Genomic DNA, 14,849 nt, shown 5'->3' on the forward strand with positions numbered 1-14,849 from the left:
ATCAGAGCCCAGAACTCTTGAGTGACAGTCCTGAAGTTCTTATCCATTCCCTTCCAAAAAAAAAGTGATTTCTTCAGATACAGTTTTCTGTTCATTTGAAAAAGAAGAAGTTGTTATGCACAAAACTGGGCATTTGCAGAGAGCAGTAGAATTAATTCATTTGGGCCTGGTTCTTTAAGCTCAACATTTTACCTTCTGGGTTGTGCTCAATTTAAAGAACCCAAATTCAACATGGTTTAATACATACAGTGGAACTTACATAAATGTTAGTCTAATGAACCCACAGCATAATATATAAACAATTGAAAATAGCCCCTTAATGCATTTCTTCTTTTTCTAGTGACATTCCCAGTCAATGGCAGAATGACTTCACTACTAATGAAGGGTACCCGGAGAACTGAAGGGTGTGAAGTGGATCAAAGGATTGATGTGCAAGCATTGTAACTGAGCTCTGCAAGGGCACAGAACACCTGGAACACTGCCATGCCTCTTGCTGCCCCCAGCTGACAGATGAAGCTGTGAAAACAATGGCATTTCAGTGCCACAGACTGACATCTGTCAGCACAGGAGGTTGCCCAAAGGTACAGACAAGAAATAGGGTGATAGTTCTGGGATTGCTATTGCAAAGAATTACTTACTATTTCATCCAGAAACTTGACCTGCTGGCATCATTCAGCTGCTTTTCTGTGAGATTTAAGATTTGAGTCTTGGCTCTTGGGAGTATTTGGCATTCTTCTAATGGCTGCAGTTAGAGTATAAAGGTGTCCACACTGTACCAGGTAAAAGTTTTTCTCTCCAGGGACTGATGTCTAAACAAGGGTGAAGAGAGAAGAGCTTTCACATTATATATAACTTCCTGCAACTACTCTCCCAGGTTCTGGTGGTTTGGGTGCTTTGAAAGGATCGTGGCTTTGTTTTAATTCGTTTTTATATTGTCATGCTTTTTTTTTTTCCCCAGTGCTTTTCTGAACCCAGGTAAAGCATAAACTGGGGCATTAGAACTTAATACTTGTGTCTTAACACAGCAAGGCAGTGGCTACTTTGAAATAAAAGAGGTGCCTAAAAGGTGGAGCAAGCACTCAGGGTTGAAATTAAATTATTTAGATCAAAATTTGTCTGTAGTGAAACTTAGTTCCTCTTTACCATGAACTTCTATTACAGGATTTTTGCTCCTTGTATTTTCTGTATAATTTCTTTTTGACTAAAGCCTGGCATCCCAATTATCTTTTTGCTGTATCTGAATTGTTCCTTTTTGAAATTATGAAAGCCTATATCCCTTCCCTGTACTTTCTGACTTAATAGCTCTGGCTTTTGTGTGTTTACTTACTTATGCAGTTTTAATATTTTTTAACGGCAAAACAAAATACTTGCTTCATTTTGAAAATAAGCATGCAAACAAAAATTTTTAAATGCTGATTTCATTTTTTGTTTAAATTTTATGGGAAAAGTTATAATGTTGCTTCTGTCACTATCACAAGGCAATGAACAAGTTTATTACTACTTTTGGAAGTGTTTATCTTGAAGTATCCTTTAAAATATTGCCACTCAATGAACCAGTTGTCCTCATTTTTTCCCCATTGAATTGCCCATGTCCTATTTCCTCCCACAATAAGTCTGCAGCCATCACTTGTCCCTGCCTTGCTCCTTACCAACACCCATCTCCATAACCCCTGACTATTCTTCCAGTCCTCCACACACCCCCTCATTCCCTGCAGTGGTTGAACACAGCCCCTGCTCAACTAATTTGAGATTATTTGGCCAACTAATTAGCCAGCCCTAAATTTAGATATTCTCTGATCAAGTTGTTTGCCTTCCAATTGTACATGAATTTCTCAGCCTCTAGGCCAAAGCTCACTGGCTGTGTTTCAGATCTGGGAGGCCACTCTCTATCTTACACTAGCCCTTGGGTTATATCTTACAGATATTACTGTACACCATTAATTATTATTTACATGGGTCCTAGTCTTCTGTGTCCTTTGGGTTTAGATAGATACTCAGCTATTTTTCCACAATGACAGTGGTAATAGAAGTTGTGTGCAGAGGTCTTCCCAAAGCAGTTAAGTATGTACTGCTGCCACCAGTTCTGTCTCCCCAGCACATGACATACCAACACAGGAAAACAAAACAAAACAAACACCATAAAATGTCAGTAAATACATTTAGGCTGGCAGCCGGGAGATTTTTTGGTTATCACAGCAGTGAATTATGAAAGAGCTTTCTGGGAAGGGGGCAAACTGTTAAGGGGTGTTAGTATGGCTCTTGTAAGGGAATGGACTGGGTCATACTTTGCAGTTCCTGCAAATGGGAAAAATGAGTCAGCTCAGTGACCCAGTAATCCCCTTCCAACACTTTGTTCCTACCTGGTATCTTTTCTTTAAACACTTTAAAAGCCAATCTGTTAAATGCTAATACCCTACTATTTTCAGAAAAGAACATTAAGACTCTTCCACATAAACCCATAAGTTTACAAGTCTTTGACTTGAATCCAGCTTGCAGCCCCATAAAATGAGATGGGTACACCTGTGCATGCTAAAGTTAATGGGTCTTACAAATCCTTTGGCAATCTGTAGTGTAAATTGAGGGTATCCAGCTGCTAAGTAAAAAAATATTTTCCACTCAGAAACTGTTTAAAAATGGTCAGGAGATGAAAGTTGGAATGAACCTGTTCCAAAGGATATACGTTACTGTGTCCTGTAACATCAGGGATCTTATTTTAAAGACAAATAATTTTAAAATTAATACAGTAATATTAATATATAATATTAAAATACTAAATTAATGTAGAAATAGATGTACATTAAGGATATTTTGTATGTGCTATGCATGTTACTCTAAAATTAGAAGAGTTTAATCATTTTAATCCTATATTCTGAGGCAAATCAATTGTCTTTCAACAAGCTCCAGTGACTTCAGTGGAGGTGCTGTGAGTCTCTATGTCATGGTTCTGTATGCCTAGGGCAGGTACAAGTCATTTTGCAAATGTTGATTGTATAAAATATTCAGCAGTTCTGTTCTGAGCCTTACTCAGGGAATGAGCCTGATTCAAGGATAATTCTTATTTCATAAGGAAAAAATGAAATTGCTGTGGGAAATATTCTACACATGAAAATATACAGCAAGAACTGAAAATAAATATCTGGTTAAATGAATTGGCCTTTTAAATAGCTAAGTTCTGAAGATACAATGGAATGAACAATGAATTCTGTCATTCAGTCCTCTAAAGGGAATAGGATCCAGTGCATGACAAATGTAGATTTTTCTAAATGCATCTGATACCAGTTACTGACTTCAGAGTCAGCAACTTTTTTAAAAATAAGAATATGAATCTACTTAAAACTATTTTGATCTATTTATTAATCTATTGCAGATCTTAATATTGAGCATATAAATAGATCTGGAATAAGCAAAGCACATGTACATTGCTCCAAATACCAGGAGTACTGTCATAGTGTGCTAACTTTTTGTTCCACAACCCCAGGCCCCAGCTTTATCTTGCTGCCTTGTCTCTTACAGAGTCTCATGAGATTGGCTGTTTAGTACAAGTAAAATCCTCATCTCTCTACCACCCCGCTCCAGTGGTTTTAATCAAATGTCTTTGACAGATTTTTACCATGTGCCCTCTTGATTTTTGGTCCTGACTGAACAAGGTAATTAAAGTATGTGCATAATGTATTCTTGACTGGTCCCATTGAGGTCAGTGGAGCAATTATTAGCTTGCATGGCTGCTTATGTACCTTGCAGACTGTGTGTCATGTTTTTCTCAAATGCAACTGCCAGCATTAAAGGCCATGAGTATCAGTTCCTGAAAAATGGACTTGTGAGGTGAAACTAAGGACCTGTGCTTCAGAGCTAAAAATACCAACCACACATTCAAAAATCTTGGTGTGAGACACTCATTTGTAACAAAGAACTGAGTTTAAAAAGTCATACAAGTGCATCCTCATAATTTAGAGAGAGCAATGCAATAGCACAAATACTAAAGGCTTCTCTGTGCTCCATGCACTTATATGGGTGGGAAAGTTAGACCATTCTCAGTAGGTGAAAAAACCCCACAATATTTAAAACTAGACTGTAATCACAGTTAACTAACATCTAATATTAGAAAGTGACAGTTTCTGTGGAGCCTCTTGCAGAGAGTCAGAATTCTGCTGTGCCAGAAACCTTACTTCAATTTTAAAACATAGTTTTCCTGCCAATCAGACACTAAAGTTGTGCTCTGGCCATTTTTCTTTTTTCATCTATTCAATAATCTTCTAAATTCTGCATGTCTTGTTGCTTCATTTACAGATGATTGACACAAGTATCCAACACTTGGCTGCAGCCTGCCACTATCTCCCCTTCTTGGACATCTCAGGTTGCATTCATCTTACTGACAACACCTGAAATATCTTTGGAAAGGCTGTGAGCTACTCCAGATTCTCATGACACTGTACTGTAGAAAAATTACCAAGAAAATATTTCCTAATCTTACTTCAGAGGAGGTTGCAAACCCCAAAACATGAGATTGTTTTCTTCACTGACATCATGGTGCCACACTAGGTATCTGGCTTAACCCATCTAGCTTCTTTATTTAGGGGCTGTCCCTCTTGGTGCCTTAGGACTCCTGTGGTCTGGCAGGGTTATCTGCACGTTCCAGTGTCAGCCAGAAGTGAGCAGATACAGATTCCATCTCTTTATGGCAGACAATGCCCTCTTAGGGATGTTTCTGCTGGCAAAGGACACTACCTCAAGGGCGCATGGGAACATGAATGAGAAAACCAGGCTGGGATTATTGCTCTCAGCCATCTCACTGTCCTTGAGCTCACTCCAAGGGTCTGTGGGGGCCTGTTTCCCAATGACTGAATGTCAATATATGGCAGTAGATTTGTGCCTGGGCTCAAAACACAGCACAGTAACAGAAAGGGAGTCAAGCTCTGGTGCTGTGACCACCTTCCCAGGCTGGTTTTTACTGACCAACCTCTAAGAACCTTCTGTTAAAGTTCAGTCTGAACTTCCCCTGACATAGCTTGTGCCTTATCATTGGTCAGCACTTCCCCCTCAGCCTTCCCTTCTCCAAGCTGAACAAGCCAAGTGACATAAACTGCTCCTTGTCATTCTTGTCCTCAAGATATTTCACCATCTGGGTCACCTTTCTCAGGATGGTCTCTAATATTTTAATGTCTTTCTTACATTTTGGCGCCCAAAACTGCCGCCAGCACTGGAGGTGAGGCTGCCCCATTGCAGAGCAGAGCAGCACAATCCCCTCCCTTGCCCAGCTGGTGATGCTGTGCCTGATGTCACCAGGACACAGGTGGCCCTCCTGGCAGCCAGGGCACTGCTGGCTCATGTTCATCCTTCCACAGACCCAGACTCCCAGATCCCTTTCTGCAGGGCTTTTTCTCCAGCCTTTCATCCCCCAGTGTGTGTGTATAACCAAGTTTCCCCATCCCAGGTGAAGAATTGAGTATTTGCTCTTGTTCAGTTTCATGCAGCTGGTAATTGCCCAGCTCTTCAGTCTGTCCTGATCTCTCTGTAGTTCCTTTTTACCCTGCAGGGAGTCTTGTTTAGTATCACTGGCACACTTTACATTTAATTCCTGCATCCAGATGATTTATAAAAACATTACAAATTGAGCACTGGTGTCTGGCCACTTACCTGATATAACCTCATTCACTGTAACCCTTTGAGCCCAACCTGTGAGCCAGTTGCTCACCCAGAGTTTTATGGACTTGGCCAGCTGAGTGCTGGACAGTTTATCCAGGATACTTTTGGAGACAGTATCAAAAGCTCTGCTAAAATCCAAACCCACCATGTCTACTGGCCTCCTTTGGTCAGCTAGGTGGATGACCTTGTCATAAAAGGAAATAAAGTTGGTTAAGCAGGACTTCCCCCCCTGCGAACCTATGCTGGCTGTGCCCAGTGACTGCACTGTCTCTCAAATATTTCTCAGTTACTCTCAGAATAACCTTCTCTATAATTTCACCAGGCACTGAAGTGAGATTGGAAGGCCTGTAATTGCTGAAGCCTTCCTTCTTTACCCTTCTTAAAAACTGGGAGAACTGAGTTGAGTCCTGTGAGTCTCAAAAGATGTGTATTCAATGTCCCCCACCCTTCCATGGGGGTTAAGAGTATTACAGAGTAGGCCCTGTACCTAGAACAGCACAGTGGCCAGACATGCCACAGGGCCTGAAACTGGAAAGGAACTGAAGTTTAGACATGGCTGATATCTCTGAGTATGTAACTTAATCAAACTTTATGAGAGTAAGAAATACAAAATACCATCCAATATGGACAGCCTGTACTAGGAGAGCTCTAACTGTCCTCTGTAAGTACTGTTCTTCCTGCTAAGCCATTCCAGGGCTTAATAGCTGCTTTAGAGAGCACAAGACCAATACACACACTTAATAACCCAAAAGGTATTTCCAGTGTGCTTCACACTTTCCAAATCCTCCTCTACTATTTCCCTGTCTTACCACAAACAATTCTGCTGTCATTGGTCTTATTTTCTTCACTTCTCTCAGATGTAGTTTTCTCAGTGTCATCTCAGAACTTTCTCCTTAAAATCTCCACTTCTAATTAAACACCTGTTAGATACAGAACGTACTTTGAAGGATTGGCAGGCAACAGTAGTAATTGAAAAAAAAATAATTCAGATTCATTTAATCTCTTAATATTTTTTGATTTACAGTTTTTCTCATCTTAAGCCTCGAGTGTTTATCTTTTATCCTCAGATTACTGTTGTTGACTTGTTTATTCTGTGACTTCATATCTCTGTTTAGAGCAGCAACAGTGTGCCAGCCCTTTCTGATTCTGCTTGCTGATCCATCTTCCTGTAGAAGTGAGATGTAATGGGAACAGAAATTTGTGCAAATTCCAATTTGTGTTGGGTGAGCCACCACCAAGGAGCTGACATGACTTCTCAGAAACCCATTTGCATTATTCTGGCCTGGGATGACCCAGGATTTTGCTTCTGCCTAAGAGTCCCATGTGCAATGGGTTCTCCAAAGGTCTTGATTAAACTCTTCTAACCCAGCCAAGGAATTTCCCAACCAGTTATTTTTACTCTAAAGATAACCCTGGAGAGTTACACATCTTTGCAAAACAAAAAGGCAACCATGAGACACATGTCTCCACCCTGTGTTATCTTTGCCCTTTTTGTGATGTTTAGAACTAGGTAAACTTTGCCAATTTTATTTTCTCTAATCTCATTTTCTGGAGAGTGGGTGTTTTTTTTCCTTGCCAGCCTCAGTCTCTAACCCTTCACACCACATATTCAGTGATAGGAAACTCCTACCCTGCACCATCTGAGTCTGGGACAACACCTACTAGGTGGATTGCTATGCAGAAGAATGCAGTCCTGAATATTTTCTCCTTTTTCCTTCCAACAGGTCCAAAGACATCTCACCCTAGACTTTGCCAGGCCACAGAACATACTGGGAATGATATTCAGAAGATAAAAGTGAGTTCACAGCTAGATTCTGACATGTCCTGCATGTTTCCCACTTTCGGAAAATCGTTGGTTTTTTTTTTAATTGCAGTTCAAGGTCAATATGGCAATGATGATAAAACCTTTATCTTCTGCCAATACCTACATCAAAAGCACAGTAAAATATGCCCTGATGCTAGAGTTAGTTATCTTGCAGTGGCTTTTCAACAACATCAACAGCAATGACAGTATTGTCACTGTCACATATTTCTATAAAACGATGTGCTTCTTTCACAACCTGTATGTTTCTAGTGAAGAATGACAAGCAAAAGACTCTCAGAAAAACTAAATCAGGCCCTAGATCTGTTTTCAGACTAACTGTTAAAACCATATTCAGGTTCTTAGATTTTCAGAAGATAAGGGCTGGTTTCAGGTGTAATTTATGTTCTGAGGGTGTGAAACCCACACTGCAGAGAAATTTCATTCCCTGTTTAAGGAGGTGGAAGAGGTCTATGTCAAAATCATATTCATCTGGAGAATTAAACATGCTAGTGGCTTAGGTTCTAAATAAGCAATAGAAGAAATATGTTTTTAGTTTAAAGCTGTCCTAAAATATCCGTGGCATAATAAATTACTTCATTGTTCCAAAGGAATTCCCCATTATTTATTGTTAAACACTAACCAGTCCTAGCAGACATTTCTTAATAGACTAAACCTTGAAAGTATTGAGTCATATCTCTTGTATTGTGCACATTATTTTTCAATTTTTTCTGTTTTGATAGATTAAAATAGAAAACACGTGGAGCCACAAAGTTCTTCAAGTTTCAATCCAATGCAGCTTCATAGGAAACAGTTATTGGTTTTCAATTATTCATTCTTTCCAGTATCAGGAAGATTTTGAGATTATATTTGCCAAAATACTGCCCTGCTTCCAGGTTTAATAAATGGTAGAAGGAAAAAAAGGTCTGTGGCCTGGTATCCTGCAGCACACTTCTGTATCCAGAGGTTAATGACCTTTCAGTTAATCCAGTTTCTAAATGGCAGAAAGAATCATGGATAATCTAATCTGGAAGTACATAGTGCTGGTACAACTGATTTCTTCTGCTAGAGGAAAAACAACCTAACTCACTGCTTTCTAAAATGTAGGAAAAGGTGGTGTCAGTTTGACTTGCTTAAGACTACTCCTTAAGACTACAGGAAATCACATACTGGCATCTTTAGAGAAACACTTCTGTTCCCTGTAAAACTTTCTGTGTTAACATTTCTAGATGCAAAATGAGAAAGGAAACGTGTCATTGACAGAGAAGCCAGCTAGTCTTGTAATTTCCCCAAACTACATCTCATCTGTAACAGCGTGGTTCCCCATAAAGATCTTAAATTATTCAAAATTAGGTGCTTCCTTCTTTCTTGTCTGCACTAAAATAAAACTGGTAACATTTCTCCTAAACTCATGACTACGCTATTAACAACAAACTCATCAACAATTCCTCTTACAATTTTTGCCTTTTAAACAAAAATTACATTAGGTCTTAATAGTTACAATACATTTGACATTTGGAGAAGACTTTAATTTTTGTTTGGTTTTGTTGTTGTGTTTTCAAATGGCTGCTGTTGGTTAGAAAGGAGATTGTAAGATCTCACAGAATTTCTTAGATGTTATCCAAATATTCAGGTCTCAGGGCAGGAAAGATCCAACAAACATGGAACTGAAAATTAAGACCTCCTACACACAATTTGGTAAAAGACCAACAACAATTACTCCTAAGTCTTCTGTTTAACAAGCAACAAAAATACAGTACTGTCTTCTCACGGATTGTAACTCTCTTTTTGGAAGTGACACAGAGGCTCCTGGAGTGCCATGTTTCAGCCACTGAGTGCACATGAACTGGATGTCCTAAAATGATAAAACTACTGCAGCTGACATGGACCTCAGAATGCTTCAGATCCCGTGTACTCTTACCACATTTTGTAACCTGGAGCATGCCTGCAGAATGCTTCCTGCTTTTCCCATTAGCTCCCTGCTTCCACTTGCTTAACTTCTCCTGTACCTGCACTATAAACATTTCTCCCATGTTTGAGTTTTTATTTTCCATTACTTTTTACTGTTGATTGGTTTCTGTAACCTCAGCTCAACAAGTTGTTTTTTGTTTTTTTTTCCCAAAAATCTCTGCTTTTTATTATGATGGACCCAGTCAAACAGGAACAGGGTCCCCAGGGCAGTGGTCACAGCACCAGCCTGACAGAGTTCAAGTGTTTGGACAATGCTCTCAGGCACACGGGGTGGCTCTAGGGAATGGTGCTGTGCAGGGCTGGGAGTTGGGCTTTATGGTCCTGGTGGGTTCCTTCCAACTCAGCACATTCTGGGATTCTGAAAAATTGTGGAATTTCGGAATGGCTCAGGATTCAGAACATGTTGCAGAACTGTAATTCCCAGTTACCCCCTCCCAGTAAAGTGGATTCAAACTTTGGGTAAGGATTCAATTAGGTATTCCAGTGCTGCTCAAGCCCTGTGTTTGGGCCAGTACTTTGTCTGACTTATACCAAGAGACAGTTGTTTTGCCAAAGATAACTGTAATTGTTGGCTGAAATACTTTTGTTCATCAATTGGCTCATTTAAGACAGTAAATAAACAAATAAATAAATAAATAAAATAATCAAGTTCTGTCACAGGACAGTATATCTTAAATAAACAATCTTTTTACCATGTGTTGATGATTAATGAATGGCTGTTTCTGGCACACCACTCAACTGTAGCTCCAGGCATGGGACATCATAAGTTTCCAAAAAAGTAGTAACAGCTCCCCTCATACATGCTTCAGACAGCCACTATACATTGCAGTTTCCATGAAAAACAGGAATTTGGACTTGGATGAGTTGATTTTTTATAGGTCAGAGCTTATAGCTCATATAAATTGTGCACACATTCCTCAATGGCACAGGCCTCCCTAATATAAAAACAGATGCAGCCTTGTGTTCCTGTGGTTCATAGAGTGTGTCAGTGTTGGACATTTTATAAAAAAAATATCCTGCAGGGCTTGAAAACAAGCCCTTCTTGCTTCACTAATTCTGTCCCTTTTCCACTCCTGCCCACTTCCCCTTTCCTGCTGTAGAGGTGCAAGCATTACAGCTGGGCACATCTGCCCTTGTAACCATCTCCAGCATTTCCACTTTGGGAAACAAACACAAAAAACACTGTAGCAGCATTACTGGCAGATAACAGAGCCCTTCAATTTGGATTTTTTTCCAGTATTGTCTGGATGCTGTATATTATATTTTTCCAGAGCTTAGGAGTTGGCCAGCAGGAAGAAAGATTGCCTTGCTGTGGCTGTGACACACCAGATCAGGCTGGATCTGCTGGAGAGGATGGGAGCTGCAGAGCTGGCTCTTCCCCAGGAGCCCTGGAGTACCTCAGCTCAGGGGGAGGCTGGGCAGGAGGGTGCTCAGCTCAGCAGGACCAGGCTGGCAACCAGCTCACACAAGGCATGGAAAGAAAGAGACACTCACAGGACTGCAAGTGGTAGGTTCTGTTTCTTCAACTTGGGAAGGTACTGAAAATTGCTGGATTGATGCTGCCGAGAAATAAAGGAGAGTTGCTCTTCTTCTTTTTATTGTCTCACTCAGGAGGCCTGATTTTCTCAAATTTTGATCTAGTTTATTAGTTTTGTGCTCTAATTCTGCAAAAGGGCAGTGGTCACAAAACATTGAGGGGGATCTGAGGGCTCACGGGTAGGTTTGGGCATCACAGACAACTCTCTTCTGGTTCAGCTCTCAGAGAGGCTGCAAAACCAAACACAGCCTTGGGGCAGGTCCAGAGCCAGTGCCAGCAAATGCAGGTAACCACAAGGCTCCTGTAGCACTGCCCATTGTGTACTCAACTCCATTTCTGAAACAATACCTGTTAATAGAGGTGGGTGACAGAAGATACCTACAGCAGAGAGACTGTCGAAAATAAAGCAGAAGATGAATGAGGAAAGGGTGAAAATACTTGGAGGTGCCATAGACACAGGTTCAAATGAAAGAACAGAGAGACCTGCACAGTTACTATAGCCTTCCTACAGAGCCATGAGAAAACATGCTGGAGATGCTGTAATACCTTTGGATGTAGCTGGTTTATTTATTTTTGGTTTTATATTTTCTTCCAAAGACAATGTTACTATTCCAGTGACATCATCCTCTCAGATCTGTGTTCAGGCAGATGCTGACACCCTAGAGCAAGTGTGGATGAAGCCCACCAAGACCATTAAAGTGCTGGAGCATGTGACGTGTGAAGAACCTTCAGAGAATTGCTTTGCTAAGTTCCAGGAGAAGATCTGAGATGGAGGAGACCTTATTGCTGCCTCTAACTCTTATCAGAGCATACAGAAGAGAAGACAGAGCCAGACCAGTGTCAAAGGTGCACTGATAGGACAAATGGCACATGGAAAATTCTGATCACATTCTGATTACAAGAAAACTTTAATTTTTTAACCAGGAAGCTGGCCAAACTCTTGAAGAGGATCCCAGAGACTGTCCAACCTTCATCCCTAAAGATATTCAGAACTCATCTGGCAAAGCCATGACTCACCTGGTCTAGCTGGATACACTTAAAGCAACATCAGGTTGAAACACTCTCCAGAGGCCTCTTCCAACCTAATTCACTCTGTGACTCTATGACCTAACCAATTATCTTCTGGTTTACTTTCCACAACACCCTTATAATATTGGTAGCTTTAGTTAAAACAAGGAACTTATCCTCATTAAACTCTTTTTAGTGCTCTTTGTAAAAACAGCCTCTGAAAAGTTTTGTCATTGTTATTTTTAAACTCTTGTTGCAGACAAGCTGTCTTGGAATACCCAGCTGAACTGGAGAAACAGGAACATAACGATGCTGACCATCCTTCCTGGCTTGGATATGACTGGGATGGTAACATAACCACCTTCATCAAAAAACACAGATCAGAGCCTGAAAAAACAAATTCTTCAAAATGAAAAATGAAGAAATTGTGCAGCATCTCTACAGTTCAAGGGTTTTTCTCTAGAGCATGAAAAGACCACTGTATTATTTTTTCTTAAAACTAATCACACTTTAATAAAAGGCCATTTGTTGCATTAGTAGGGAAGCATAGCAAATCTTTCTCACTGGAGTATGAATGCCTTCAAGCAAGACAGCTGCACCAGACAGCACTGCTGGCTCTCAGATGTTGATTCAAGCTGTCTTCATCTTTCAATAATGAAAGTTTTTGTAGTCCCGTGCAGAGTAAGCAACGAATAAATCTGCATGTGTTAGAGGATTTGTTTGCCATGAAGGTCCTCTCCAGGACATAAACACTGACTCCCCAGAGAACTTCACTCTTGCTGTGGCTGGTACTCATCAAGTACAGCCTTCTTGAGGAGTGGAGAGCAGTGAGTAGGCAGTGACTACAGATTCTTTAATACACAACTACAGCCACGCACTTGAGCACAGTTCTCCTCTTCTCAACAGTCACTTGTGCCCCCAGAGCCCTCATTCTCATAAAAGCCTCTTGGGCTGAGTCCAGCTCTCTGAACAAGCTGATGTTCTTGTCTGCAGGTCTGAACTGTGGGCTGGCTGGCAGCTGAGAGAGCAGGAGAACCAAATTAAAGGGAGCACAGATGAAAAAAGTGTTAAAGTTTAAATTTGCTCCAGTTACAAGAATGTCTTCTCATCAAATGGACAAAAAAAGATATATGGGCACACAAGGGATTTGCCATTCAAATTCTAATTGCTGATAACCTACTAATCTTCCCTTGTCTAGAGATAAATACAGTTTCACCTCATTAGAGCAGAACAAGACATTGTTCAATGCCTTTGGGGAAACTCATAAGGCAGGGTTTGTCCTCCTTCAACTCATTCTTGACCTTCATATTAACATTCTAGCTGGTCTCAACATGTTTTAGCTTGGAATGAATATAATCAGTAGCTTTAGTGGTAGCACAATTTTTCTGCTGGCTGATTAAAACTTATTTAAGCAAGTAACTAACAAGTCTGATGTTTAATTCCTGCCAGATTTAGCAAATTAATTCAAAGTCTGAGTTTGCTTTCTTTTGAATATGGAACAAATAACATATTTTCTTACTATGTTCTCCCTTAAATTGCTGATGCAGCAGTCTCAAAAATCACAACCTTAATCTCAGAGGCTGACAGGCTTTGTATTTCAGGTGAATAATGGGACCATTAAATGGATTCAATCTTGTGAAGTACCTACTAGATTGTTTTCATGTGGTGTGAATTTTGAGGTGCTTTTTTCACTTTGGCTGCAGCAGGGCACAGAAATCATTAATTTCAAATATTCTTCTGGGTATCAAAAACCATTATAATTTATTATTTTTGTGGCTTTTAATAGTAAAATAATAACTCATATCTAGTAATATTGTAATGCCTTTAGTAATACTACTAGAAATGTTTTATATATTACTATTTATATTAAAAATACATATAATTTGTCATATGCATTAGAGCCCACCTCATCCCAACAAGCAGTACACAATAAAAAACAGGAAGGGGAGTTTTTAACCACCCTGAATTACAGTAGATATGCTGCCCTTGACTCTTGAAGTCCATTAGCCAGGGACAATTATATCTCCTGGGGAATCCTGTGGCAAAAGAAGTTAATTTCATAATTTCATAATGTACCATTATGACTTAAAGATCACACACATATACACAAAACTTAAAGTCTGAGCTGGCAGTCTGAATTCTCTCCTGCTCCTCACCATCCCCTCAGCTGGCAGGGACTCTGACATTTCAGCTTAAAACACAAATTTCACTACTGCTTTTATAAGGTGCCATAGAGAGGCATGGAAAGGCTTTTAAAAGCCCCATTTACTTTAGTGTGTGCTTGTTTTACTGTGACACAGAACCCTCCACAAAAATCAGACCTGCCCTTGTGCAGTTTTACCTGCTCCCCTCACCTCCCTCTCTGCCCCCCAGGGCTGCCTGGAGCTTTGCAGGACAGGGCTCTCAGTCACTGCAGACAGAGCAAACCAAGAGGTTCCAGCTCTCAGGCACGAGGGCAACACTTCCCTTCTAGGGCAGCTTCTCCTTCAGGGAATGCTCAGGTGGACTCTCCTCTGAAGTCCAGTTGGAGGGGTGCTCCTCCTTGAAATCAGCCAGATCTATGGTACTTTTATTTATTTTAAAGGCTTTTCTTTGCAGATGAGCAGTGGTAGACAGAGTTGGAGTTCTTCTTTCTATCCACAAACCAGAGGTTCAGGATGACACAGAGCAAGTTTTGTCATTTCACAGAAGTATTTTTACACAGAAAGTACCCATCACCCAGGCAGAAACGGCTCAGGGTTCAACCACCAAATGAGAAGACCACATAAGAACCACCTAAAAGTGATTTTTTCCTATCCATGATACAATTTGGTTGAAGAAAATTGTCTGCATTTTGCATAAACCAGCAGAATTCCCACAGTATTAAGACATTTCATTTAGAAGTATAAC

General features: G+C 40.3%; 1 protein-coding gene across 1 annotated transcript; it reads left to right on the top strand.

Moving 5' to 3' along the window:
* Nucleotides 1-428: 428 nt before the first annotated feature.
* On the top strand, nt 429-13,696 carry LOC132328182 (F-box and leucine-rich repeat protein 13-like; the record flags this gene model as incomplete). Its single annotated transcript, XM_059847938.1, is given in 5 exon segments — nt 429-581; nt 4,288-4,375; nt 4,378-4,450; nt 12,220-12,316; nt 12,318-13,696. Coding segments are annotated over 5 exon segments (474 nt in total), but the record flags the coding sequence as incomplete, so codon positions are not given.
* Between the last annotated feature and the right edge of the window lie 1,153 nt (nt 13,697-14,849).

The sequence above is a fragment of the Haemorhous mexicanus genome, chromosome 5, assembly GCF_027477595.1.
Source record: "Haemorhous mexicanus isolate bHaeMex1 chromosome 5, bHaeMex1.pri, whole genome shotgun sequence".
NCBI lineage: Eukaryota > Metazoa > Chordata > Aves > Passeriformes > Fringillidae > Haemorhous > Haemorhous mexicanus.